Source organism: Entelurus aequoreus, linkage group LG08 (genome assembly GCF_033978785.1).
Source record: "Entelurus aequoreus isolate RoL-2023_Sb linkage group LG08, RoL_Eaeq_v1.1, whole genome shotgun sequence".
NCBI lineage: Eukaryota > Metazoa > Chordata > Actinopteri > Syngnathiformes > Syngnathidae > Entelurus > Entelurus aequoreus.
The window spans coordinates 36106616-36132694 of NC_084738.1; the positions used below are offsets into that span (position 1 = coordinate 36106616).

The following is a 26079-nucleotide window of genomic DNA, read 5'->3' on the forward strand; positions in this document are numbered from 1 at the left end:
GCAAATAAAAAGTTTAATTTGCACCATTTCAAAGTCCAGTGACATCAACAAGGTCAAGCCAAAATGGTTGTATTCTTTTGCAGCAAACGTAAAAAAATGTACACATACTGTATATCTCAGCTTCCACTATATGGGTTCAAATATAAATCAATGACAGAATATAAACAGTAGAGTTTGTTGCTCAATCGTCTAAATTGAATATGAACGCTCACCAAACTATTTTTTGGCAATTAAATGCCACAGAAAATGTGTCATTGTTGAGACGCCATGTATTTTTTAAAGAAATTAGAAGTTAGGTGCTTAATGAATAGAAAACAATTTTTTTTCTTCAATGACTAAATGCCAATACTTTGCCCAAAAACACAATGTAGCCAACACAACGGATCCATGCGCATTACAATTTCAAAATAAATTACAGTTAAATTTAGAGCTGGTTCTCTCGTGCTCAACTGACTGTGAACCGGAACCAATAAGATGAAAAATGTTTCCGCTCGGACTATTTTACTGTAGGCACGCATTTCTCTTCCGGGTGAATTATCACAGGACATGTGGGCTACGAGAGTCGGCATACACGTACCAGTCGCGTGTTATTGTTTTTGCTATCTTTTGCTGCTACAATGAGGATTTTATTAGGTTTTTTTCTCAACATATGACTGGTGTATATATACCTATGTAATATAAGTAACTACGTTTTTTTATACATTAAATTTGTTCTTGCAACAGGCAAACAACGTTTTATTTACCTGCATCTTTTATTCGCAGTCCTTCCTCGCCAAACTTTTAGTATTCAATGGAAATAAATACACGTCTTGTCAGTACGTGATTTTGTGGACATTTCCGGGTGAGTGTAATAACAATAACATTTCAGTATTTTTAAGCCATCGATCTTGTGGATCCACGTGGATGTTGGTTTTGGGTGTTGAATTGACATTTTATTGTACTGTACTACGCAGTATTGCATGTCATGACGTAACCACATATACTGTTAAGTTATTTGCGATGTGATGAATGTGGTACCATTAGACAATACTTGAATTTGCATTTGGTTGTTTTAGTTACATGTACATTTGCTTTTACTGTTAAACTGTAAATATTATATTTTTTCAAATACCTTTTCCATAGTGTTGTACTTTCAAAAGTAGTTCAGTTACTTTTTTAAAAATGTTTTCGGAAAGCTAAGGCAGCTTTAACGGCTATTCAACTCAATAGTTTTGGGGGCCACATTTCCACAAAATGAAGGACTGGGGAGCCGACTTGTCCCTTCACGAGTATTCTTATTTTGTATATTCCTGATAACCGGTGTCCTCAGATGGGGACATTTGAAATTTGTATATAATTTTTTGTCGTTGTTACTAAATTCGGAAAACATAGCCCTCTATGCACAGGAGCGCTCTACTGTTTTTAAGGACCAACTGTAAAACTCATTTATAACTGTGATCCTAAACTTTTTCCTACCAAGTACCACCCCTCAAAAAACACTTGGTTCTCCAAGTACCACCATATTGACCAACATTAAAATACAGTAGCGTAGTAGGCCTTAGTATTCATTAAAAACAAGGCAGCGGTTTTATTTAACATGTATATTTAATATTCTTGGCCACTGTAACATTGCACACAGTTTGAACAGTAACACTGTGTTTGAATATTTATTTAAGTGATTATTTGGCGTACCACTGGTGGTATTCGTACTACAGTTTGAGAATCACTGCTCTATATGAAAGCACTCTAGTGTTTTAGGAATCTGCTAAAAAAAAATTAAAAAAAATTCAGTGAACATCTGGTGTCATTACTGGGCCGGATTTGGCCACCAGGTTACCAGTGGAGTAGACTGGCTGTATACCAACAGACGTTACTACTACTTCCTTGGCATCAGCTTTCATTACACATTTTAGTGGTCTTCTGCAAATATGCAGTAGTAGCCTTTCAGCTCCGTTAATATTGAGCCAGGTTATTGTTTGTTTTAGTTTTTATCTGGGCCTAATTGAAAGAGCTCTAATAGCTGGCTGGGTATTGAGGTCACATTCAATTGAACTTGCTGTGTAGGTGTGTGTGTAGCATGTACCACTGCAACTAGCAAATGTGATAACATTGAAAACATTTTGACACCTTACGAATCCAAAATCAGGTTCTCACATGCCATTCAAACATTACTGTGTTAGTGTTATAAAAAAATAATATATCAGGTCGTTTTGTTGTCCTAAAAGTCATTAATAGTCACACCGTTACTATATTTAATAGCAGTACTTATGCTACACTAAGAGAGGATGCTGAAAGGCTGCACAAAATACTGTAAAATTGTGCAGTGTACACTCCTGTATGTATGTTGCAATTTAATTTAGTTAAGCAATTATTACATTATAATGTATTTTTACTGCTTGTTTTTCAGTTGGCAAAATGGATGGGAAAGTTAAGGAACAAAGGAAACATCAGTTGAAACACAGTGGACCAAAGGCGGAGAGGAAAAAACTGAGGAAGCACGGAGACCCCATAGAGAAAGATGAACGCAAACGTAACCCCAAAGCCTTTGCGGTGCAGTCCGCTGTACGCATGGCCAAGACTTTCCACAGGTCTGTGTAGATGAATTGATGATGGTCTATTGTGTGTACATGATAGACATAATATAGCTAAATATGTATTATTGTCTACAGGTCTCAGGATATAAAGACCAAAAAGCACCATATCCCCCTGGTTGACCGGACCCCCTTGGAGCCTCCTCCTGTTGTGATTGTAGTAGTTGGCCCTCCTAAGGTGGGGAAAAGCACCCTAATACGTTGCCTGATCAAAAACTTCACACGGCAGAAGCTTGGGGACATATCTGGCCCAGTAACTATTGTTTCTGGTGGGTTGAATTCATGTGTTATGGAAAAATGTATTCACTCGGGATGTAACGTAATATAAATACTACGGTATTTCGTTTTTAGTCTTTTCAAAATACCGTGACGTGTGATGGTATCAAACGAAAACTTGTTTTAGTGTATTTTTTTCTGCCGTTATAGCGTTGGCCAGGTCTGTAAATAAACTACATCTCCCAGAATCTCAGATACGGCATGATGGGAGCGTGGAACGCCGTAAGCAGGAATTTAAGTGTGTTCGTACTCATTGTAGATAAGAGGAATTGTTTTTGGACATTAAATCTGTCTATAACTTGTTGTTATGTTGCTAACAGACAGACAAACATGCCCAGGCCAAAACATAACCTCTTTGGCGGAGGTGAGAAAATCTGCGTTTTGCGAAGCAAAGAGTGCCACTTTCGTTTCGAGCGTTTCCAGAGCGAGCCGGTCTCGTCGCACCACACACGGCAGGAAATCACCAAAAAAATGTTCAATGCGGGAAATACGAGTAAACAAAAACTAATCGATACATTCTCAATCCATGCATCTATTTTTCTACCGTGGAAAGACAGGATACACCCTGGATAAGTCACTATCTCATAAACAGTCACATAGGAAATATTTTTTAAGCAAGCAAAGCCAAACACCTATTTATGAAGTATTTACATTATTAAAAGTTAAATTGTTAGATTACTTTTCTGAGAAACAACATTTTCCAGACTGATATAAAAACAATGACCACTGTAGAAGACACTGCTTCCCATATTGTAGTGTTGAAAGACACTAATCTGTACATAATTGTTTAACACTGCATGTTTAAATTGTTACCGGTACTTGAAAGACATTATCTGTAAGTTACTCTTTTTAATATTTGCTTGAAACAGTATATGTTCCTGCACAATTATATGCACTGTAAATACTTGTTTGTATTAATAAATATGATTAGAACATTTTAGCATTATGTTTGTGTTCAATTACAGTCAGCGTGTTTATACTAAACATTCCTTCTACTTAATTTTACACACTATCATTTTTATATACCGCAATTATATCGTACCGTGGCTTTATTATTATAATAATATTGTACTGTGACATTTGATATTGTTACATCCCTAGTATTTACACTAGAGGTGTAACGGTTTAAAATCTCACAGCTTGGTAAAAATGCCATAGTGTGTAAAATTAAGTGGCAGAAATGTTTAGGATAAACACACTTACTGTAATTGAACACAACCAATGCTAAAATGTTCTAATAATATTTTTTACTACAAACAAGTATTTCTAAGTGCAAATAATTGTGTAGGAAAATCTACTGTTTCAAGAAAACTTTTAAAATAATAACTAACAGTTGATGTCATAAAAGTGACGATATGAACATCCAGTGTAACAAATGTAAAGTAATAATGTAGTGCAGGGGTGTCAAACGTACGGCCATATCAGGCCCGCAAACAGGTTTAATCCGGCCCGTGACCCGCAAGATCAGTTTGTAAAATATAACATGAGCTGAATTTTTAAATGAAAGAACTGCTGTTCTAAATTTGTCCACTGGATGTCGCAGTAGCAATTCAAGCGTAACCCACGTCACACATGACAGTGTTTAAAGATGGCTTGTTAGCTGACTTTATGCGCCCTCTGGATTGGTTGTCGCTACTCTAATCACCGCAGGTACAAGCAATCAGCTGCTCCTGTTGTGGCTGACAGCAGATGGCGGCAGTATCGACGCACAATATCTTCTTTCATTGTAAATTATCCACTCAACAGATATAATAACAAAACAGTAAGATGCAAAGACTTAACTCAACTTGACCATCATCTTTGTAGTTAAGCGTCCCATGCAGTGTTTGCAGTTGGTTAAATGCATTGATGCGCTCCCTGGACTCCATTGTAAAAATGTGTGTTTCTTTATTTGTTGTTTTTATGCTTAAATCTATTAGGTTCACATTGGTAAAGTCGGTAGTTATGTTACCTTGATTTCGGCTACGGTGTCATTTTGATAATTGTTTTGTTTATATTATAATTGTAATATTTGTATGATGATAACTGAATGTGTTGTGGCAGTTGCGGATTTCACCAATGCAGCGGTTTGAGGAAACACTTGATTGCTTTTCCAAATGTTTTTAATGGTGAACTTTCAACATGAGAATCCTAAACAGGAAGTGCTTAAAGTTTAATGGCTTTGTAAAAACGAGTACACTGAGACTAAGTCGAAGTTCATTGTGTTCATCATCTTTTTGAAACCGCACCATTTTTTTCCTCAGAATTTTCAACTAACTTGAACTGTTTTGCCAAGAGGATTATTTGTAATATGTACATTTTCAGAATGTGCTTGTTTTATTTTTGGCAAAAGAAAACAATGTGAAGTTATTTTTAAGTTTTATTGCCATGATTTTACCAGTCCGGCCCGTGTGGGAATAGATTTTCCTCCATGCAGCCCCTGAGCTAAAATTACTTTGACACCCCTGTTTTACTGTCTTATAACTTTGACATTATGGGAAGCAGTGTCCTCTATGGTGGTATTTTTTTTTTATATCAGTCTGGAAAATGTTTCTCAGAAAATTAAACTAACAATATAACTTTTAATAATGTAAATACCTCACAAACTGATGTTTGGCTTCGCTGGCTTCAAATATAAATTATCTTTTTTTGAGGCTATGACTTGTCCAGCCCTGCCCTTTGCCTAAGTGCAGCTGGAATAGGCTCCAACCAACCCCCACCCCCCAAGTAACGTTATAGTTTACGTTATTTCCCGCGTTTAACTTTTTTGGGGGTAATTTTTCGCCGTGCGGTGCGACGAGACCAACTGGCTCCGTGTTGCCCTGGAAACGCTAGAAACGAAAGTGGCACGCTTCGCTTAGCAAAACACAGACTTTCTTACCTCCACCAAAGAGGTTATGTTTTGGCCTGGGTTTATTTGTCTGTTTGTTAGCAACATCACTCAAACCAGTTATGAACAGATTTAATGTCCACAAAACAATTCATGTTATGTACGACAAGTACAAACACACTTTTCACTTCCTGCTTACGGCGTTCAGCGGCCCCACCTTGCCGTTCCAGCGCTGCACAGAGGATTCTGGAAGATGTAGTTTATTTACAGACCCGGCCAACGCTAAAACGCCAGAAAAAACTACACTCACTAAGTTTTAGTTTGATACCGTCATATGTCACATTGAGAATACTTTGAAACTGAAATATTGCGGTATTTCTAATACTGTTACGTTCTTAATTCACACGATTTACTTCTAATTGTAATTGTTCTTATGTTTTCTTTAAATTTAATTGAAAGAATATTAGTGTTTTTTTCTGAAACCCTACAAATTCTCCGTTGTTGATGACGTCTCGATGTATTTTGACTTTTTTTCAGGCAAGAAACGACGTCTCACTTTCATTGAATGCAACAATGATATAAATACAATGATCGACCTTGCAAAAGTTGCTGACTTGGTAAGCTTGGTAGACCGTACAGCGGAACAGTCAGGGTTTGTCAACATCCATCCAATCAGTTTTAATGTTTAAACCGTTTGTTTCCCCACATTGCTCAATCATAATTTAATTAGTCCGCTGTTATCAGTTCTGTTGATGAATTCAATGAGCTGGAACAACTATATGTCCTTTTCAGGTTCTGATGTTGATCGATGCCAGCTTTGGCTTTGAAATGGAGACGTTTGAGTTTCTGAACATCTGCCAAGTGCATGGCTTTCCTCGTATCATGGGTGTACTGACTCACCTGGATTCCTTCAAGAATAACAAGACACTCCGTAAGACCAAGAAAAACCTCAAGCATCGCTTCTGGACGGAAGTCTTCCAGGTAAACACTCACACCCTTCTAAGTAGTCATGTATAATCACACTCAGAATACTAATGTGTTTAATATGTGAAACCTGCAGGGCGCCAAGCTCTTTTATCTGTCTGGCATGGTTTATGGCGAATATCAAAGGCAGGAAGTAAAGAACCTTGGTCGCTTCATCTCTGTCATGAAGTTTCGTCCTTTGGTATGGCAGACATCCCACCCTTATGTGCTTGTGGACCGGTGAGCCCTACTCCTTCTCTAAAACATAATACTACTTTTATGTTTACTATTTGTTTATAATAAAAAATTTGAGGTTATTACTCCAGATGTGTGTATATTAGACTAGTGCATGGTCCATTCATTGCTCATAACATGGCGAGGTTTGTTGTGAGTGTAAGCCAGGGGTGTCAAACTCAAATACAGAGTGGGCCAAAATTTAAAACTGAACAAAGCCGCGGGCCAAGGTTGAACAAATTAACCTTTTAATAGGGACCCAAACAAGTTTTGCATTGAATATTGAACAAGCAAGGCTTATATAACTTTATAGTGACATGCAAAATCGAGTTTCAAATAATAATAATAATAAAAACATTTCTGGGTATTTGTTCTGTTGTGTTTATGTTGTGTTACGGTGCGGATGTTCTCCCGAAATGTGTTTGTCATTCTTGTTTGGTGTAGGTTCAAAGTGTGGCGTATATTTCTAACAGTGTTAAAGTTGTTTATACGGCCACCCTCAGTGTAACCTGTATCGCTGTTGATCAAGTATGCATGCATTCACTTGTGTGTGCGTGCAGAAGCCGCACATATTATGTGGCTGGGCCAGCACTCGTTAGACTGGACAAAAAGCAGACGTGACGATTTTCGAGAGGGGCACTGAAATTTGGGAGTCTCCCGGGAGGGTTGGCAAGTATGAGAATAAGCGGTGAATGCGGTATATAATCGGCGGGCCAGCTCTAGTGTTAATTTAATATCGCCTCAAGGGCCAAGTGAAATTACACGGCGGGCCAAATTTGGCCCGCGGGCCAGAGTTTGATACTCATGGTGTAAGCTGTCCTGTTAAACGGTTGTATGGGCTTGGCGACCGTACTGCAGCTCAGTTTTAATCTACTAAAAGCACAGACCAGGGGAACCAAAATTGGGGCTCGTGGGCCAAATCTGGCCCGCCGGGTCGTTTAGTTTGGCCCACCAAAGGGTGGGATTTTTAGGGTTATTTGCGTTTCACATCTAAAATTAGGGTGTTCCTATTCAATATTGATATAGGAGGGTGTGATATCAGCTTAAAAACAAGTATCGGATGATATCAGTTTGCATGTACAATTTCCGATACAAACAGTCCTGCAGCGTGTTTAATTGTGCAAAGTTGGACTGCAATTTAACATCAAAATGTCCTCCACTAAACACACAAGGTTGGTCTTTTCTTTTATTTGAGTCAAGTTATTTACAAAACGTAAAAATGTTAGGCTATAGGCTAGTAAAAGTTAGCAGCTAAGCACACAATAGCACATGAACTAGACAAACATGATGAGTGTCCTTCACTGAACAATAATGTACCGGTAGTCTAAAACAGCACATTTGTCAAAATAAACAAGTATTAAATAATTATAGTTGCATATTGCGTATTACACATACAAAGTCTCCAAGGCACATTAGAAAGTATCCAGTAACAAGCGTGTCCTCATCATTCAACTTAGTGCATCATAAGCTTAACTTCATGAATTGTTGTGCCCACCAGGTGTCGCCAACAAAACTATTACCACTCCACGACAACTTAAAGACTGCATAGGTCTATCTTAGACGGTTAATAATAAATAGGTTAGTGTTTTTCATACTGACTATTGTTCTCTGTTTGACTAATTTCCCTTGATCAATCCTTTTCCAACATTACATGCTACAAAGTAATACAAATACTGTAAGTAGCATTCCTGGTGATATTGTACTGGATCAATATTGGTATCGGCCAATTCTTGAGGCTCCAATATTTGTGGCGAATTGCAAGTGGAAAAGTTGTATAGGGAAACCCCTACTAAAAATGGCTGTCTTTGGCACATGTTCACTTTGGCCCTTGGAGGCAAAAAGTTTGGGCTGCCCTAGCATAGACCATCTTTGTGTTAAGGAAAACATTTTTTATTTTTTTTTACATCTAAAAACACAAGTCATTTTAGAAAAACAAATGTCATTGTTTAGATATAAAACTATTGGCGTTGAAGAAACAACCAACACAATGACAAAGTTTGAACATTTTTAACATTAACCCTGCACCTCCACTCAGTCTTTTAAATCATTGGCACAAACAGTCGTCAAAATAATGAAAACATCGTCAAAATAATGAAAACAATAAAAAATGCTGACACAGATATAGAAAATCACTTAGTTGCTTGCACCACTGAGACATAGGCCCCTGTTAACCACATTTACATTCATTTTTAAATGCTGAATAAAAGAATGCAGACTGTCCAACTAGTTGGCATTTTTTTGTAATTGGCGCACATTTTGACCCTTAAATACGCATGTACTGTATGCGCTCCAGATATGCATTTTTTGCATTGCTGTTAGCGTTACTGTGGCAAAGTACTTTGGCCAACTGTCATGTCTCCCAGAATTCTAGAAAAAAGGCTGATCAACTGCTTCAGAAAATCACAAATGTTTCTCAACAGCATTATTAGTTCTAGGCACACTCAAATACTCCCCACACCCAAAACATAAAGAAAAACCTAAGACTATTTTTAAAAAGCATTCAATGTGTCACACACACCTGCCTTTACACCAATGGGGGTATTGTGAAAAGTGGTTGCTAGGAATTTAGGTTTTATCATAACCAACATCAGCTAAGTATTAAGATTTACAAAAAGGTATTTCGGTAATGGTTATTTTTTTAGCTTAATGAATGAACGAACGTTAAAAATGACCATGACATAACTATACCAGGGAGTTTAGCTGTGACCAGCTACTGTAGTTTGTTACAATAGGATCATTGGGTAGGCTAATGTGATGGCAAGTGACACAATAGACATTAGGGTTGTACGGTATACCGGTACTAATCAATTGAAATCTGTAGTATACCACCTTTTGAAAAGTACCGGTACCGTTTTTTCTACAGAGCCGAGGTGCATAAAGTTGAGTGTTTCAAAACACACACACAAAGTGCATACACGTAATAACACCTTGGAGAGGAAAAATGGCCAAAAAAACTACCATTCTACTGGTTAATAAAGAGGGTGCATGAAGCGCAATATGGAGTTATTTGGGCTTCAAAACTAACAATAAATGTGACGCTTTAAACAGGGAGGCACTGTGTTGCAAGTACTGTTTTACACCTTTCCTGCTTCTCGACTCCCAGACCATGGTCAAGGAGAGCAGGGGAGACGTTCTCTCCAGGACTGATGTATTGTTTGGTGTAACACTCTTTTTACTTTACAATGGGTCCGTAAGGTTCCGCTCTTAGGCCGGAATGACGAGGCCGTCGATTAGTTACAACTTGGTCACTTTATTTATAATTTCCACAGGGCACAACCGGACATCCATCATGCTATTAACACTCCTGCACATGCTAGCGCTACCTCTCCTAACTTGCCCACTCACTTACTCACGTCACTCACCCCATGTACTGCCATTCTTAAAGAAGCACACACACACATACGCTACTCTCACAACAGCTGTTTTAAAACACGCCTCGCCAAATGTGGCAATTAGTTTTAGCACCTTTGGTTCAAACTTAGGTAAACATTTAAATAATAAGCATTCAGATCTGCACAAGGAGTTATAAAAAGTGACAGGTAATAATCTAGTTGTTACACCTGTCCTGCTGTTCGGTCCGGTGCAGACCGTAGTCGAGGAGCACAGGGCAGACGTTCCCTTCAGGGTCGATGCCATTTCAATGCCTTTTAATTTATATTTTAACCTTGTAAATGTGTTCTTTGACTGTGAGTGTTTATGTAGTGTAATATTTTCTGTTAAAATAAAGCCAATATTGAAATTTTTCGTAGTTCCCTTAATTTGAAAAGTATCAAAGTATCGATATACATTTTGGTACCGGTACTAAATTATTGGTATCGGGACAACCCTATTAGACATTTAATTGTTTTAACTTGTCTAACCAATGTTAATTAGCCAATAATAAATACAGTAGTTACAGCCTATTGAAGGTTTTTGCTTTAATAGTAAATTGTGCCAGCTATTTGGACTACTGTACTTAATTTCTCTTCAGTAAATATAATAGAGGTAGGGATGATACTCGAAACCGGTTTTCCCGGTTGTTCGATAAGAAAAGAACAGAGTCCTCTGACTCGAATCCCTTTTTGAGAACCGGTACCCGTTATCGAGACCACTATAGTAAAGAAAAAGAGTTGGTTCTTTATTCGAATCCCTCAGAACGAATCCCGTCCCGACCAGAAATGCCCCGTGAGACATCACAAGAAATGGCGTCACGTAGCTCAGTCATTAGGCGCAGATAGGGAAAACAGGAAAAAAATGGACGAGAAAAAGCGCTCCAAGGTGTAATAAAGTTAAAAACAAAAGGTATAATCCAATGAATAACTTTGAGAGATTTGAGCAGGGTACAAACACATGAAGAACACTTTTACGACCAACCGGAAACATAGCAACCAGGCTAGCAACGCACCTCCTTTACGGCAGCTGTCGCAACGTTCTTAAAGCAACCGCAGCACATACATATATGACATCTCCCTTTTTTAACTTTTGTTTTTCTTTCCTTGTAAACAAAACAAAACCACACTGTATATGTGTTGTCTGTCTGATTATAAATAGTGCAGACGAGGCGTGTTGGCTGAGTTCTTGACGTTTACTTTCACAGGGTGCTCATTCTTAGCTGCCGGGTGACGATATGCAACAACACTTTTCGGGGCTACCGCGCATGCTCGTCACTCCCGTTGCATGCTGGGTAGTGTAGTTGTTATATTCCCTAGCTCATAACATCTTTCCCCCTATAAAGAAATAATGTTAACTCAAAGTGTATTTCTTTTTTTAGCTTTAACTCTTCATTTTTTAGCATTGTAACCACATTTGCAAATAACTTTTCTCTTCATAGAATTTTCTTTCAATAAAGAAATAAAGTGCAAAAATGTCAAAGCATCATAACAAACAGTTATGTCAAATAGCAGCAGAATTGCACTTTTTGGAGAGCCGTAATATTTTCAGTTTTGTGCCCAAGGGACTGATTTTATTTAACACTATTATTATTTATACACCTATAGTGATCACAGAGACAGGTTGTTTTTGTGTTACTGTATATATTAGTTTTTCTGAAAAATCCCACTTAATCTACTTTGGGTAACAACAGTCAATATTTTTTTTTTTTTTTTTTTTTTTTAGGGGGGTAACAGTCAATATTTATTTATTTATTAGATTAAATTGTTTTCTTTTATAATAAAAGTGAGCTTTTGTTAAACCAAATATTGTGTTTTTTTCCATATACAACAACCTATCTGGACTCGATAAGAGAATCGATAAGGAATCGGTTCGATAAGAGGATTCGATAATAGGCTCGAACTCGATAATTTCTTATCAAACATCATCCCTAAATAGAGGGCTTGTTGTTTGTTTACAAAAGTGCTGATTTTGTACATCTCATTTTTGCCTATGGGTAATTTTTGTAAATAGTGCACTTTTCAACAAAGAATGTCCTTCGGTAACTGTTTGTAAAACACAATATTCAGATTGTTAAAAAAATATTCTGTGTACCTTGACATTTGGTCCAGAAGCCAGGTGTCCCTGCCTAGCTAGTACTCATAAAATGTATTCAACGTTGGCAGGTCTGGGCATGTAAAAAATATTTTGTTATCGATGCAATTCTCTAAATCTTTTTTCCTGCCTCCACACAGAATGGAGGACCTGACTGACCCTGAAAAAGTCCGAACTGACCTAAAGTGTGATCGGACAGTTTCGCTCTATGGCTACTTGCGAGGCACATGTTTGAAAAATAAAAGCCAGGTCCATATTCCAGGTAGATATGTACAATGTATGTTTTTAGTGCCGAGAAAATCGCTATATAAAATCTGTTATTACTCTAAATTACTGTATTATTGTGAATTGCTATTTGGGGAATAATAAAGTATTTATCAATCTTATCTATCAATCTATCTATTTGTTCATTCAAACTTGAGTGGCAGCTCATTCCATCCTCCAAAAATAAAACTGGTGAGATCTGTCATGGAGAGAAGAAACTGTTGGAACTATTCGCTCTTCATTCCAGGGGTTGGAGACTTCCCGGTTGCTGACGTCAACTTTCTCCCAGACCCATGTGCGCTGCCAGCTGCTCAGAAAAAGAGGGCGTTGAATGAGAAGGAACGGCTACTCTATGCACCCATGGCTGGAGTTGGTGGAGTGGTTTATGACAAAGATGCCGTGTACATTGACCTTCCTGCAAGCCATGTCAAGCAACAGCAAGTAAGTGAAACATTTCCTGCAGTTTTTTAGCAACAATCTGTCCCCAGCAAAACAAAAGACAGAAAGGTACTTACTAACTTAACATTATCACCCAATTTATCTGCGGATCATAAAGATAGTCATAGATGCCATCGCAACTTTTGTTGGCCCAGAACACCGGTTTCAAGCGGCTCATGCTTGAAGTGAGCCACACCACTTTATAATCATGGAATGTGGACATCTGACGGAAACTGTTATTTTTATTGATTATATTTGTAACTGGGAAAGGAAGGCCATACCTGGAGGTTATTTTGTTTCCGTCTTCATCTCCCTGCACACACCACTGTGAAGTGCGCCATAAAGCCAAGTGCACACTTCTGGCCTTCACAATAAAATCACTCTGGGTTACATCCTGTCTGACTGCGCTAACAAAATAGGAGTGCCAGAAGAATAGCTTACATATATCTTATTTTGCACTTGAAGAAACAACACCTCAATGCAATTTGTAGTAATAAAATGTTGCAATTAGGGATGTCACTGTATGAAAATTTCTTATCACAGTTATCTTGACCAAAATTATCACGGTTATCATTATCGCAGCATTTTTAAATGTGCTCAAAATTACTTATACTTTTAACAAAGTTTTATTAAAACAAATAACACATTAAAAATTATTTAATTTGTAGAAGAAACATTATTGCAGCTAAGAACACCGCTTCATGGACCTCAAGTGGAAATTTAATGTGCATAAGAAAGCAACACAAACATTATAAACAAAGTAATATGGCGGAAACAAAATTATAACACGAATAAAGAAAAATAAATGTGAAAATGTTGTAAGATGGCACTTGATGGCGAAATGATGTCACTGCATTTTTTTGTCCATATAAATAAAAGTAGTGTTCATACATGAGATCTAGTCTTACACGTAGGGCTGCACAATTCTGGCCAAAATAATAATAACAATTATTAATCACGATTATACATTGTTAGGTAAAACAGTGTTGAGGTAGGGTGTGAATGTGACGCCATCATGTAATTTGAAATGTCTAATATTAAAGGCTATAGATAAATGTTATTCATATATTTAAGGACAAATATGTGTGTTTTAGTTCATTAATAGTATCAACGTGTCAGCTTTCTTCGTTACATGATGCCATTATCTTTATTTTTACATTTATAAAGAGAGCAGTTTTTTTTAAGTTATGTACATTGATTTTTTCTAAATGTATGTACATGTATGTCCAAAGTTGTTTATGAGGAAGTCAATTTTTTTTTGCAACAGATTTGAGACAGTTTAAATATTTAAGTGTAGCTCTATTCAAAGAGAATCAAATGTGATTGATTGATTTAGGAGGAGGAGGTGAGACCTGCAACCGAGCTGGTCCAGTCTCTCATTGACACGCATGCCACTCTGGATGCCAAGATGGCTGCCAGCAAAGTGACTCTTTTTAGCAACTCTGCTATCCTGGATCCCGCAGACATCAACTCACAGAACAGGTGAGACGTATGGGAGCGGGTTCTCTTCAAGACAGTTTTAACTGAAACCACATTCATGCTGAAAACAAGTCTCAAAATATATTTATGGAATTTATGGTTACAGCAATACTTTTACATATACATTATTTTCAGTAGTGGCGCATTACAGAAGATCCCTGCTATTAGCGAGGGTATGATTCTAGGAGCTTTATTGGTCACACCCGTACACCTAAAACACCCTCAAATAACAAATATAATACAGCATAATTACAGTAAGTCTTTTCAAGGGAGAACAATATAGAAATGAAGCTTGCATATGAGGGGTGCTGAAAAACATTAATTCTCTACCAAATTGCAATTCTTATTTTTATTCCAATTCTTAAAATATTCAGTTTTCAAGAATTATTTTTAAAAAAAAGTTTTTTATTTAAAAAAAAAAAAAGAAGTGATGTTGGCACGTTGTGTAAATTGTAAATAAAAACTGAATACTGTGATTTGCAAATCCTTTTCAACATATATTCAATTGAATAGACTGCAAAGACAAGATACTTAACGTTAGAACTGGTAAACTTTGTTATTAGTTTCAAATATTAGCTCATTTGGAATTTCATACCTGCAACATGTTTCAAAAAAGCTGGCACAAGTGGCAAAAAAGGACTGAGAAATTTGAGGAATTCTCATCAAACACTTATTTGGAACATCCCACAGGTGAACAGGCTAATTTGGAACAAGTGGGTGCCATGATTGGGTATAAAAGCAGCTTTCATGAAATGCTCAGTCATTCACAAACAAGGATGGGGCGAGGGTCACCACTTTGTGAACAAATGCGTGAGCAAATTAACAAGCAGTTTAAGAACAAAATTTCTCAACGAGCTATTGCAAGGAATTTAGGGATTTCACCATTTACGGTCCGTAATATCATCAAAAGGTTCAGAGAATCTGGAGAAATCACTGCACGTAAGCGGCAAGGCCGAAAACCAACAATGAATGCCTGTGACCTTCGATCCCTCAGGTAGTACTGCATCTAAAACCGACATCAGTTTGTAAATGATATCACCACATGGGCTCAGAAACACTTCAGAAAACCACTGTCAGTAACTACAGTTTGTCGCTTCATCTGTAGATGCAAGTTAAAACTCTACTATGCAAAGCGACAGTCATTTATCAACAACACCCAAAAACGCAGCCGGCTTCGCTGGGCCCGAGCTCATCTAAGATGGACTGATGCAAAGTGTAAAACTGTTCTGTGGTCTGACGAGTCCACATTGCAAATTGTTTTTGGAAACTGTGGATGTTGTGTCCTCCGGACCAAAGAGGAAAAGAGCCATTTAGGAGGAGACGTCCATTGCACCGGTCGCCCGGGGGGGTCCCCACATCTGCGGTCCCCTCCAAGGTTTCTCATTGTCATCCCATTGGGTTGAGTTTTTTTCTTGCCCTGATGTGGGATCTGAGCCGAGGATGTCGTTGTGGCTTGTGTAGCCCTTTGAGACACTCGTGATTTAGGGCTATATAACTAAACTTTGATTGATTAGTGGTAGAGTGTACTCTAATTGTGCTTATATTGTGTTTTTACCACAGCATTGGCTTGATAACACAAGACAAGATGGACAAGAGCATGCTGACCTAATGTAGTGTAGTCAGTTTTAATTGATCGGCAGCCGTCATACAGAACTTGGAAGAAACTACTATTAGTACTACTACTATGTTCAGCGCTTACATTGTACTATTCATGAAATATGTATGGATTTAATCCAGCAAATTACTTTCACAATATCAAAAGGTTTAAAAAGTAACCCACCCACGTATGTTTTAAATACTTGGGTGGGTTATAAAATCAGAATATTCTCAAGTGCCTTCATTTATGGAATTATGGAAAAAGCACATATTTTTGTAAATATATTTTTATTGACACAGTTAAAAATCTGCAATGATGAATGCAAATCAAATTGCATTCATGTTAACTTTAATGTTAACTAAGTTAACATTAAATTAAATTCATGTTATCTAAGTTAACTTTAACAGTTCTCTAATCAAATCTTGTTGTGCTTAAGATTCTCACCCTTAAACCCCCAGCCCCAAACTCACACATGCTCGCTTCACCACTTAATTTATGCCAATGACAAGTACAATACATGTAAACTTCTAACCACAACTACTACTACATTTTGTATTTTGTGCCAACAAATCATATTTGTGTGTGTCTTAGAGAAAATGTTGGCCCTCTGGAGGAGTGTGTCTGGGATGCTGTGAGCCAGAGAGAGAGGAGAAAGGTTATCTTTACTGGAGAGGGGGAGGCTGAAGACAAAGGTGATGTTAGTGCCTCCAGTGATGACGAAGACAGTGATGAAGAAGAAAGTGAACTGGAGGAGCAGGATGAGGATAATTTAGACCATAACCTTTCCAGTTTTATCCGAGAGGCAAGAGACCAATGTGCTACAAGTGAGAAAGGTGTCCCACCTTTGAAGAAACAGAAGCTGCAGGAGACAAAAGAAGTGGTGGCCGAGTTGCCTGTGTTCGCTGACAGTGAAGACGACTTGGAGATGAGCGAAGAAGAGGATGAAGAAAAGGGTGCTGAGAAAGTGGGAGACTCAGGAAATTGCTCCGATGAGGATGAAGAAGAGAGTAGTGATGAAGAGAGGGACGATGTGGATGAAGAATCGTCACTGCAGGAGGAGGATGAAGATGCGGCGCAATCTACAGGAGAAAATACAGCGAGTGAAAGTGATGAAGACGAAGAAGAACTGGGTAAATAATTATTTTGTATTTGTTAACCAAATAGTTATTTATTAGTACAGGTCTTATTGCACATTCATATAAATCACACTATGCTGCTATATAAACCTTTTTTTCTTAAGCATTTAATCTTGGTGAGAGTATTGTATTGCAATTTTCTTTGAGTTGCGTTTCTTTGTGTGTGTCTGTGTCCGTTAGCAGTGATTAATATAAATTCATGAAAAATGTTTCAACGGCATATTATATAACATTACCATTTCACAAAAGAATCAAACTCGCTTAAAATCAGACAAACAAAATTCACATTCTGGTGCGGAAATGCTTTTGCCTGCCAAAACACTTAAAGGTGTCTAAATATTGGAAATTTTTTCCTCAAGAAAATTAAATGTCACTCTCTGGCAGGAATTGGGAGGCAGATACAATTTGAACAATTGTGAAAACATGGATTTGGCCTTTTTAAGGTTTAATTTATTATCTAAATTATCCTTACAATAATTCTTAAGATAAATTCAATTTGCTTTATATTGTGTACATGCAGGCGTACAATGAGAGACATCACAAGTTTCATAAATGTATTAATTTGTTTAATGTACAGTTGTCAAACTCAAGGCCCGGGGGGCCAAATGGCCTGCAAAAGCCTAGGAATATTTGTCAGTGAAGTACTTATCTTTTCCTATTAAATGTATTTGTCTTTCCATTTTGACAAGAAAAAATGCATGTACTGCATGCAATTGCTTATCTTTTAAACTACTGTAAAATAATGCCACAGGTATTATATCATCATACATTTCAATCAAGTTATCCATTAAATTGTTCACTGTCAAAATGACAATAGATTTTACAGTAAAAAAAAAAAAAAACTGGCTGCTCAGTCGCCAGAATTCTACAAAAGAAAGAAAAAAGTATGGTACCGTTTTTACATTTACAGTGATACATCATAAAAACAATAGGTTTTACAATTTATAAAAATGACACCGTTTTTATGTTGTAAAAACTTACAAATTGTACTATAACATTCTGGCAACCGAGTTTTTTCTGTAAAATTCATAGATTTTTTTGGGTGTACGTAAAAAATGTATATAAAAAATAAATAATTCATTGTTAAATATTTAATGATTTAAAAAAATGAATCGTAATTGCATAATTATATCATGAAGCCAGTCCATATGTATTTATATTTATTATTCACGCTTATACAGCCCTCTAAGGGCAGCCATAACTTCACTGTGGCCCCTAATGAAAACAACTTTGACAGACCTGATCTAATGTATTAGTCTTTTGCTTTAACATTTCAACTTTGTGATGCCGTTTGTCATCATTCCCTTGTAACGTCTGGGAAGTTCTAGTTATTAATCTGTTGTCTTACATCACATTTAGTGTAACCCCTCATACCACCCCACGCAGTATTTACAAATGTCACTCATTAGCTGGGTCACTTTTGTATGTGTTTACAGGAGCACTGCGGTGGAAAGAGGGTCTGCAGCAAAAGGCATCAGAAGCATTTCTACGGCAACAAGAAGTTGCACCCAAACTGCGAAAACTGGTGTATGGCTCAGGTATCTTTTGATTCTTTTTACAAGCTTCAAACAGCATTCCATCACCCAAACAACTCCAAATTTGGAAATTAACCAACCTATGACATGCACTGTTTTGATTGTGTCTAATAACTAGGGGTGTAAAAAATAAAAATGATTTTGGAATAAATCGTTGTCCTATTTTGGGCTTCGTATTGCGCCACACATTTCAATGACAGGTTGATTGGCAACACTACATTGGCCCTAGTGTGTGAATGTGTGTGTGAATGTTGTCTGTCTATCTGTGTTGGCCCTGCGATGAGATGGCGACTTGTCCAGGGTGTACTCTGCCTTCCGCCCGGATGCAGCTGAGATAGGCTCCAGCACCCCCCGCAACCCCAAAAAGGACAAGCGGTAGAAAATGGATGGATTGATATTCCGAAATTCTTATTCGTAACGATTGTTAATCGACTAAAAAACAATATATATATTTTTTAAATGTATTTATTTAAGTCTGTCCTTTCCAACCAGGCAAATAATATTGTTCATGTAGATGACCATATTTGCTGCACAGATAAGTAATTGAAACATTTATCAAAGCTGTTTGTCTATTTTATGGAGGGATGTACTTAATCATACAACTGGCACCCAATGTTATTAAAAAAAGTTTTGATTATAAATCAAGAATTGTTTTGAAGCAAGTATTGATTCTGAATCGAATTGTTACACCCAAGAATCAAATCAAATCGTATGGTGCAAGGATTCAGAGCTCTACTAATAATTTATTTCACTGGAGTCTGAATCCAGTTCATACATTTATTTTGACATACACAGTGGAACAGGGGTTAGTGCATGTGCCTCACAATACGAAGGTCCTGAGTTCAATCCCGGGCTCGGGATATTTCTGTGTGGAGTTTGCATGTTCTCCCTGTGACTGCGTTGGTTCCCGCCGGGTACTCCGTCTTCCTCCTACCTCCAAAAACATGCCCTGGGGATAGGTTGATTGGCAACACTAAATGGTCTATAGTGTGTGAATGTTGTCTGTCTATCTGTGTTGGCCCTGTGATGAGGTGGCGACTTGTCCAGGGTGTACCCCGCCTTCTGCCCGAATGCAGCTGAGCTGCAGTGCTCCAGCACCCCCCGCAACCCCGAAAGGGACAAGCGGCAGAAAATGGATGGATGTTAAGTAAATCAACTGTTAGTATGAGCTTGTGCAAAATGCCATAAAATGTAAAAGAGCAAAAACCACAAATATTATTTAGTGCTTACAATTCCCTCATCTGTAGGGTCCCTACGGACAGTTGGTATCAATGTGTCTTTTACGAACAGTGCGCTTGCCAATTTAGTTTTTTGTATTTTTTTTGTAGTTGAAGGGAAAGACGACGACGGTGACGACAATGATGATGAGGAAGAGTTGGGGGGACTTTTTCGGGTCAACCGCCCTCAAAAGAGTAAACGATTTCAAGCAAACGCACTTGATTGTTCTCGTTTCGACCCCAATTCCTCCCACAACTGGGATCTGAAGGAGGTAGTGTGTTTATCACACTTGCATGAGCAAGTTGTTCTGCAGTTTGTGTAATATATAAAAGTAAAACTTAAAAGAGTTTGAAAGAAACTCATTGAGATCGTTTTTTCCTCCAGGTGCTTGACTCCATTAGGGACTGCTTTGTTACTGGGAAGTGGGAGGACGACCAAGATGCCGCCACACTGCTGAAGGCGGATGGTAAAAGAGACTGTCCACTTTGTCTTTTTCATAACCAAATATAACATTGTCGCTGTAAACATTTAAAAAATACTTGAAAAAATGTATCGATTTGGTTTTGCTGGATGACATTGACTGTACTTATAAATTATCAAGTGTAACTGCTGAGGATTTGAAGAAATTTCCAATTGCTTTGATGATTAACAATTCCTTTTCTCATGTAGATGAGATGTACGGGGATTTTGAAGATCTGGAAACGGGCCAGGTCCACACTGGCAAAAATGGGTTGCAGGATAAAGATGAGGTGATTAGATTAGTTAGGTTTTATTCAGTGACTATCTTGGAAGAGAAAAACACTGGCATTAAAGGAAAATCTTCTCTTTTTGAAGCATCCCACCGTAATACAGTATTGTAAGTTTATCAAAATACTACATACCAACAGCATATATGATACAACCCATGCCGAAAATATAGTCTGCGCCGCTGTGCCATCATAACCACGGTTTGGTTTCTTGTTTGTTTATTTCCAAGTTTAGCATTATTTGATAGAACGATGCTTTTTTTTAAAGTATGGCACAGTGAGCTCAGACATCCACAATACTCGAAAAACAGATTTTCAAGAGCGTGTTTGGTGGCGTTTGTGGTGCTCAAACCAGGCTGTGTTCTCTCACCGTAGGAACTAAACATCTATTAATTTTGCCTTTAACAAAACTGATGTAAAATTTAAAAAAACATTTATTGTTTTCCCCCTTACAACGTTTTACAGTGTCTTCCAGGGGAGGTCTGCCTGACTGTGAAAGACCACTGCTTGACGACATACTCGCTAGGCCACGGGTACCCATAATGGGGCCCGCTGGCCAAATTTGGCCCGCCAAAGGGTGGCCCCAGATTTAATACATATTCATATTGGCATCTTTAAAGCTCACACAATCATTGATGACATGTCCGCAAGGCAAACAAGTTGCTAAGTTTCGGCACCCCAGTACTCGGCCATTCGTAACGTGCTGTACTTGCTCGCAATTCTCATTAACTTTTTTGGCTCCTGTTGACCGGCTCGTGAGCTATAATTTATCCGATTACGAGTTGTCCTCTCTTATTATGAGTTGTTTTGATTGTTTTGTGCAAAGTGGCGGCTGTCAACTACTTACGAGAGGACAAATTGCAGTAATTAGCTCGTCTTTATTACACACACATACAAATGTAATCGGATAAGCAAGTTAGTTTAACTTTTAATTATTTCGAGTCTAAGTATATTATCTATGTTACAAAATGGGTCTGTTATCATTAAAAACCTGCCAAAAATTGTCACATTGGTCGTTATATTGTGGGCTCATGCTTGCATGTGCACACAGTTGGCTGTGCCCTGCTCACCTATTACTTTAAGTGTGATTTTTATAGCCTGCAAAGTTTAAAAGCCTTTTAAGTTTTGGCTCAAAAAAACTGTTGAAAACCTTAAGGGAACCCCATCCATTTTTTACATTTCTTTAAAGGTTAACTATAATGTTTTTTTTTTTTACTATGCCACACGAGCATCATTTTTACTTCTTGTTTGTTCTTCTAACCAACAGAATAGTGAAAATGAAGAAGATGATGACACTCAAGAGACTGCAATGAGGGTGGATGATGATGAAGTCCAAAAAAAAAAGCGTTTGGAGAAGAAACAGCGGCTCAAAGAGAGATTTGATACGGAGTATGATGATGAAGACGCCACTTACTTTGATGATCTGAAGGAGGAGATGCAGAAGCAGGCAGCGGTAATGCAAGCATTTGTACTAAGACGCTCAAAATGCACAAACGCTCAGTAAATTTTATTTTATGCCTGTTTGTTTGGTGGAAAGTTGTACATTAAGTTGAAATATACATGTATGTAATGTTGATGTAGCAAGCTACTTTAGCCATGTAGCTTGTACTGAGTTTGCTACAATTCTGTGGTGATAACTTACCCCTGTAGCTTAGCTACATTTATTCAAGAGTAACTCGTAGCTGAGCTTACTACATTTTCCAATCACTAATTATCTATTAGTGTACATCTGTACCTAGTTTGCTATGTTATTGCAAATACTTTGAAAATGTGCACTTATTTCTTACTAAACTTACTGTCACCAAGTTTGAGCAAATCAATGACTGGCAGTTAAGTAACATGTTTAAAACCAATCTTGGATTACATTTTGACAACAAAATTGCATTTGTATACAAATATTGTTTTTTTTTCTTTCGCAAAAATTTGTGATGCAAGTAATAACCTGTGATTAATCACAATTCAGGAGTGTGATTAAATTAATCAATTGCCAACCATTTTACATATATGTATAAATATTGACAACCCTTATATATTATATATGTGTGTGTGTGTGTATGTGTGTGTGTGTGTGTGTGTGTATACACATATGTATATATACATATACAGTATATACACACACACATATATGTGTTCCTACAGCGTATGTTTATTCTCATTAATTTTCTTTGTTCCAAAGCTGAACAGGTCGGAGTTTGTGGATGAAGACGATGAGACAAGAGTGCAGTACGAAGGTTTCCGGCCTGGAATGTACCTCAGAATCGAGATCGCCTCTCTTCCCTATGAGTTTGTAAGCAACTTTGATCCCCACTATCCCATCATCCTTGGCGGCCTTGGTTCCAATGAAGGGAGTGTTGGATACCTTCAGGTATGTCCTGTTGATTTATGTTATTTTGAAAGAATCTCATGAAAATTTTGCTCTATGTTGAATGTATTTATTTAGTTTGTGTGTGTTTGTGCACTTGTCAGATGAGACTGAAGAAACATCGCTGGTATAATCGTATCTTGAAGACAAGGGACCCCCTCATTCTGTCCCTAGGCTGGCGCCGCTTTCAGACTATCCCCCTCTACCACATTGAGGATCACAACGGGCGACACCGCCTGCTTAAATATACACCACAGCACATGCACTGTGGTGCCTCCATCTGGGGTAAGGTGACACACCAACATATTCTGAGTGATGCTTTTTCGTAGAAAGGCCAGCTTTTCAGACTTACTGTACCGTATTTTCCGCACCATAAGCCGCACCTAAAAACCACAATTTTTCTCAAAAGCAGACAGTGCGGCTAATAACCCGGTGCGCCTTATATATGGATTAATATTCATATTTATTTTCATAAAGTTTAGGTCTCGCAACTACGGTAAACAGCCGCCATCTTTTTTCCCCGTAAAAGAGGAAGCGCTTCTTCTTCTACGGTAAGCAACCGCCCCCATAGAAGAGGAAGCGCTTCTTCTTCTACTGTAAGCAACCGCCAAGGTGAGCACCCGCCCCCGTAGAAGAAGAAGCACGCGGATATTTCATTTCATTTGTGTGTTTCTGTAAAGACCACAAAATGTCTCCTACTAAGAGACACGCGTACAAGGTTCCACTGACTTTTGATATTCATGTGAACCGCACTGTGGATACAACGGGAACACGTACGGTGAATATTCGCACCACAGGGAATGAGAAGTCGTCCTACTGTGGTTCTAGCTTGCCATGCTAACGGCCAGAAACTTCCACCCACGGTGATATTCAAAAGGAAGACCTTGCCAAAAGAGAACTTTCCAGCCGGCGTCATCATAAAAGCTACCTCGAAGGGATGGATGGATGAAGAAAAGATGAGCGAGTGGTTGATAGACGTTTACGCGAAGACACCGGGTGACTTTTTTCACGCAGCGCCGTTCCTGTTGATCTACGACTGCATGCGCGTCCACATCACAGATGGTGTCAAAAAACAAGTGAAGCACACCGAAGAAGAATAATTCGAGGGATTTGTGGATGAGTAATAACTTCAGAAAGTGAGCTTTAAATGTTTGTTTTGTGTGTCGTGTGACACTAACGTATGAGCAACGTTGAGTTATTGATGTTGCTATTGCTCTGCACTATTTTGAGTGTTACTATTTTTGTGATTGCACATTTGTACATTACATTTTGGGAGTGAACAGAGTTGTTAGAACGCTGGTTTGTAATATATTATTAAAGTTTGACTGACCTATCTGACTGTTTTGTTGACATTCCCTTTAGCGTAGCGTAGGTGCGGCTAATAGCACGGGGCGGCTAATAGGTAAACAAAGTTTTGAAATATTCCGTTCATTAAACGTGCGGCTAATAACACGGGGCGCCTTATGGTGCGGAAAATACGGTATATATATCAGGGTTTCCTCTAGACTGCCAAGATACCTGTGGCGGTGGGGGCGTGGTTATGCATGTGGTCACCATGACGTCATCATATAATTTGCATAATTTCCTATGATATATTTCTTGAAAAAGGCTACAAAAATGTATTCGTACATTTTAAAAACAAATCTGTTATTATTAATTACTATTAATATATATATATATATATATATATATATATATATATATATTTTTTTTTTTAAATTGTTTTGCCATATTTTAATTGTTTCTGCTTATTGTACAATGTACTTTGTGGAGATTTATTCGAGTGTCTAGAGCAGTGGTCCCCAGACTTTTTGACGCGGGGGCTGCATTGGGTTAAAACAATTTGGCCGGGTTGTGTGTGTGTATATATTCCTCGCGCACTAATTGACTGAAAGAGCGCGCACTTGCCTAGCGCGATGATGTCACGTTATCGATGGGAAAATGCGTTTTTAGACAATATGATTTGACTGAGCGGCTAGGAGACTCCGAGAGTAACAAGCGGTAGAAATTGGATTAGAAAGGACAGATTTTTAAAAAATAATAATAATACCGTAAATTAAAATTATATATTTTTTTTTAACATGGGACTTCCCGCAGGCCGTATTGGCCGTAATTTGGGGACCCCTGGTCTAGAGACTAATTATTTTTTTTATTTAAAACAACTACCACCAAATCTAGCATCTTTTTCTGGTGTTCGAGACTCCACTTCTGTCCCTTGATGTCCCTGACGAAGGAGGAGAGCAACAGCAAGCATGACGTCACGCTTGCTTCGCGCTGTTGCTCCAGTTGGACATTCGTTTTCCTAAAAGCCGCCACTGTCAACTTAATATTTGCACATTTTCTAGATAGCTGTATATCTGGCGTATATCAAAATCAAGTCCACATTGCAGACATGCTGACAACTCTCTAGACACAATGGCGTGCTTTTTGTTTACATCTGGTTTTGGCAGTGGAGTTTGCATGTCCTCCCCGTGACTGCGTGGGTTCCCTCCGGGTACTCCGGCTTCCTTCCACCTCCAAAGACATGCACCTGGGGATAGGTTGATTGGCAACACTAAAATTGGCCCTAGTGTGTGAATGTGAGTGTGAATGTTGTCTGTCTATCTGTGTTGGCCCTGCGATGAGGTGGCGACTTGTCAGGGTAGCGCCATCCGCCCGATTGTAGCTGAGATAGGCTCCAGCGCCCCCCGCGACCTCGAAGGGAATAAGAGGTAGAAAATGGATGGATGGTTTTGGCAGCGCTGTTTTCTTTGATCAAAGTCTTTTTTCGTTGGTCAAATTTTCGGTACATCACTTGTCAATAGTGCGCAAATAGGCTATACATGTATATATATCTATATTCATTCTGTAACAACCAGCTGGTGTTAATGTTTTATGTTTGTGTGGTTTGGATTTGATTTTAGTTTTTCCCGTGCCTGAAAGGCGATTGGCGGAGAATGAGGAAGGGTTTTTGTGTGTCTGGGGAAGCGTAGACTCACATAGACGAAAG

The 26079-nt window shown here is 38.2% G+C and overlaps 1 protein-coding gene across 3 annotated transcripts in view; it reads left to right on the forward strand.

Moving 5' to 3' along the window:
* The first annotated feature begins 517 nt into the window (after positions 1-517).
* The window catches only part of bms1 (BMS1 ribosome biogenesis factor), a 44438-nt gene continuing 18876 nt past the window's right edge, over positions 518-26079 (forward strand). Inside the window, exons 1-18 of one of the 3 annotated variants that reach the window (XM_062056394.1) lie at positions 519-672; positions 763-841; positions 2387-2567; positions 2649-2839; positions 6193-6272; positions 6448-6636; positions 6716-6858; positions 12456-12577; positions 12827-13020; positions 14354-14499; positions 16685-17223; positions 18666-18767; positions 20093-20253; positions 20367-20448; positions 20652-20731; positions 21996-22181; positions 22905-23093; positions 23195-23375. In XM_062056394.1, the coding sequence (XP_061912378.1) occupies positions 2395-2567; positions 2649-2839; positions 6193-6272; positions 6448-6636; positions 6716-6858; positions 12456-12577; positions 12827-13020; positions 14354-14499; positions 16685-17223; positions 18666-18767; positions 20093-20253; positions 20367-20448; positions 20652-20731; positions 21996-22181; positions 22905-23093; positions 23195-23375 (2758 nt within the window). In that variant the 5' untranslated portion in view covers positions 519-672; positions 763-841; positions 2387-2394. Of the gene's footprint in view, positions 842-2386; positions 2568-2648; positions 2840-6192; positions 6273-6447; positions 6637-6715; positions 6859-12455; positions 12578-12826; positions 13021-14353; positions 14500-16684; positions 17224-18665; positions 18768-20092; positions 20254-20366; positions 20449-20651; positions 20732-21995; positions 22182-22904; positions 23094-23194; positions 23376-26079 lie in introns of all 3 variants that reach the window. The other 2 variants (XM_062056395.1, XM_062056393.1) reach the window with 2 other exon arrangements.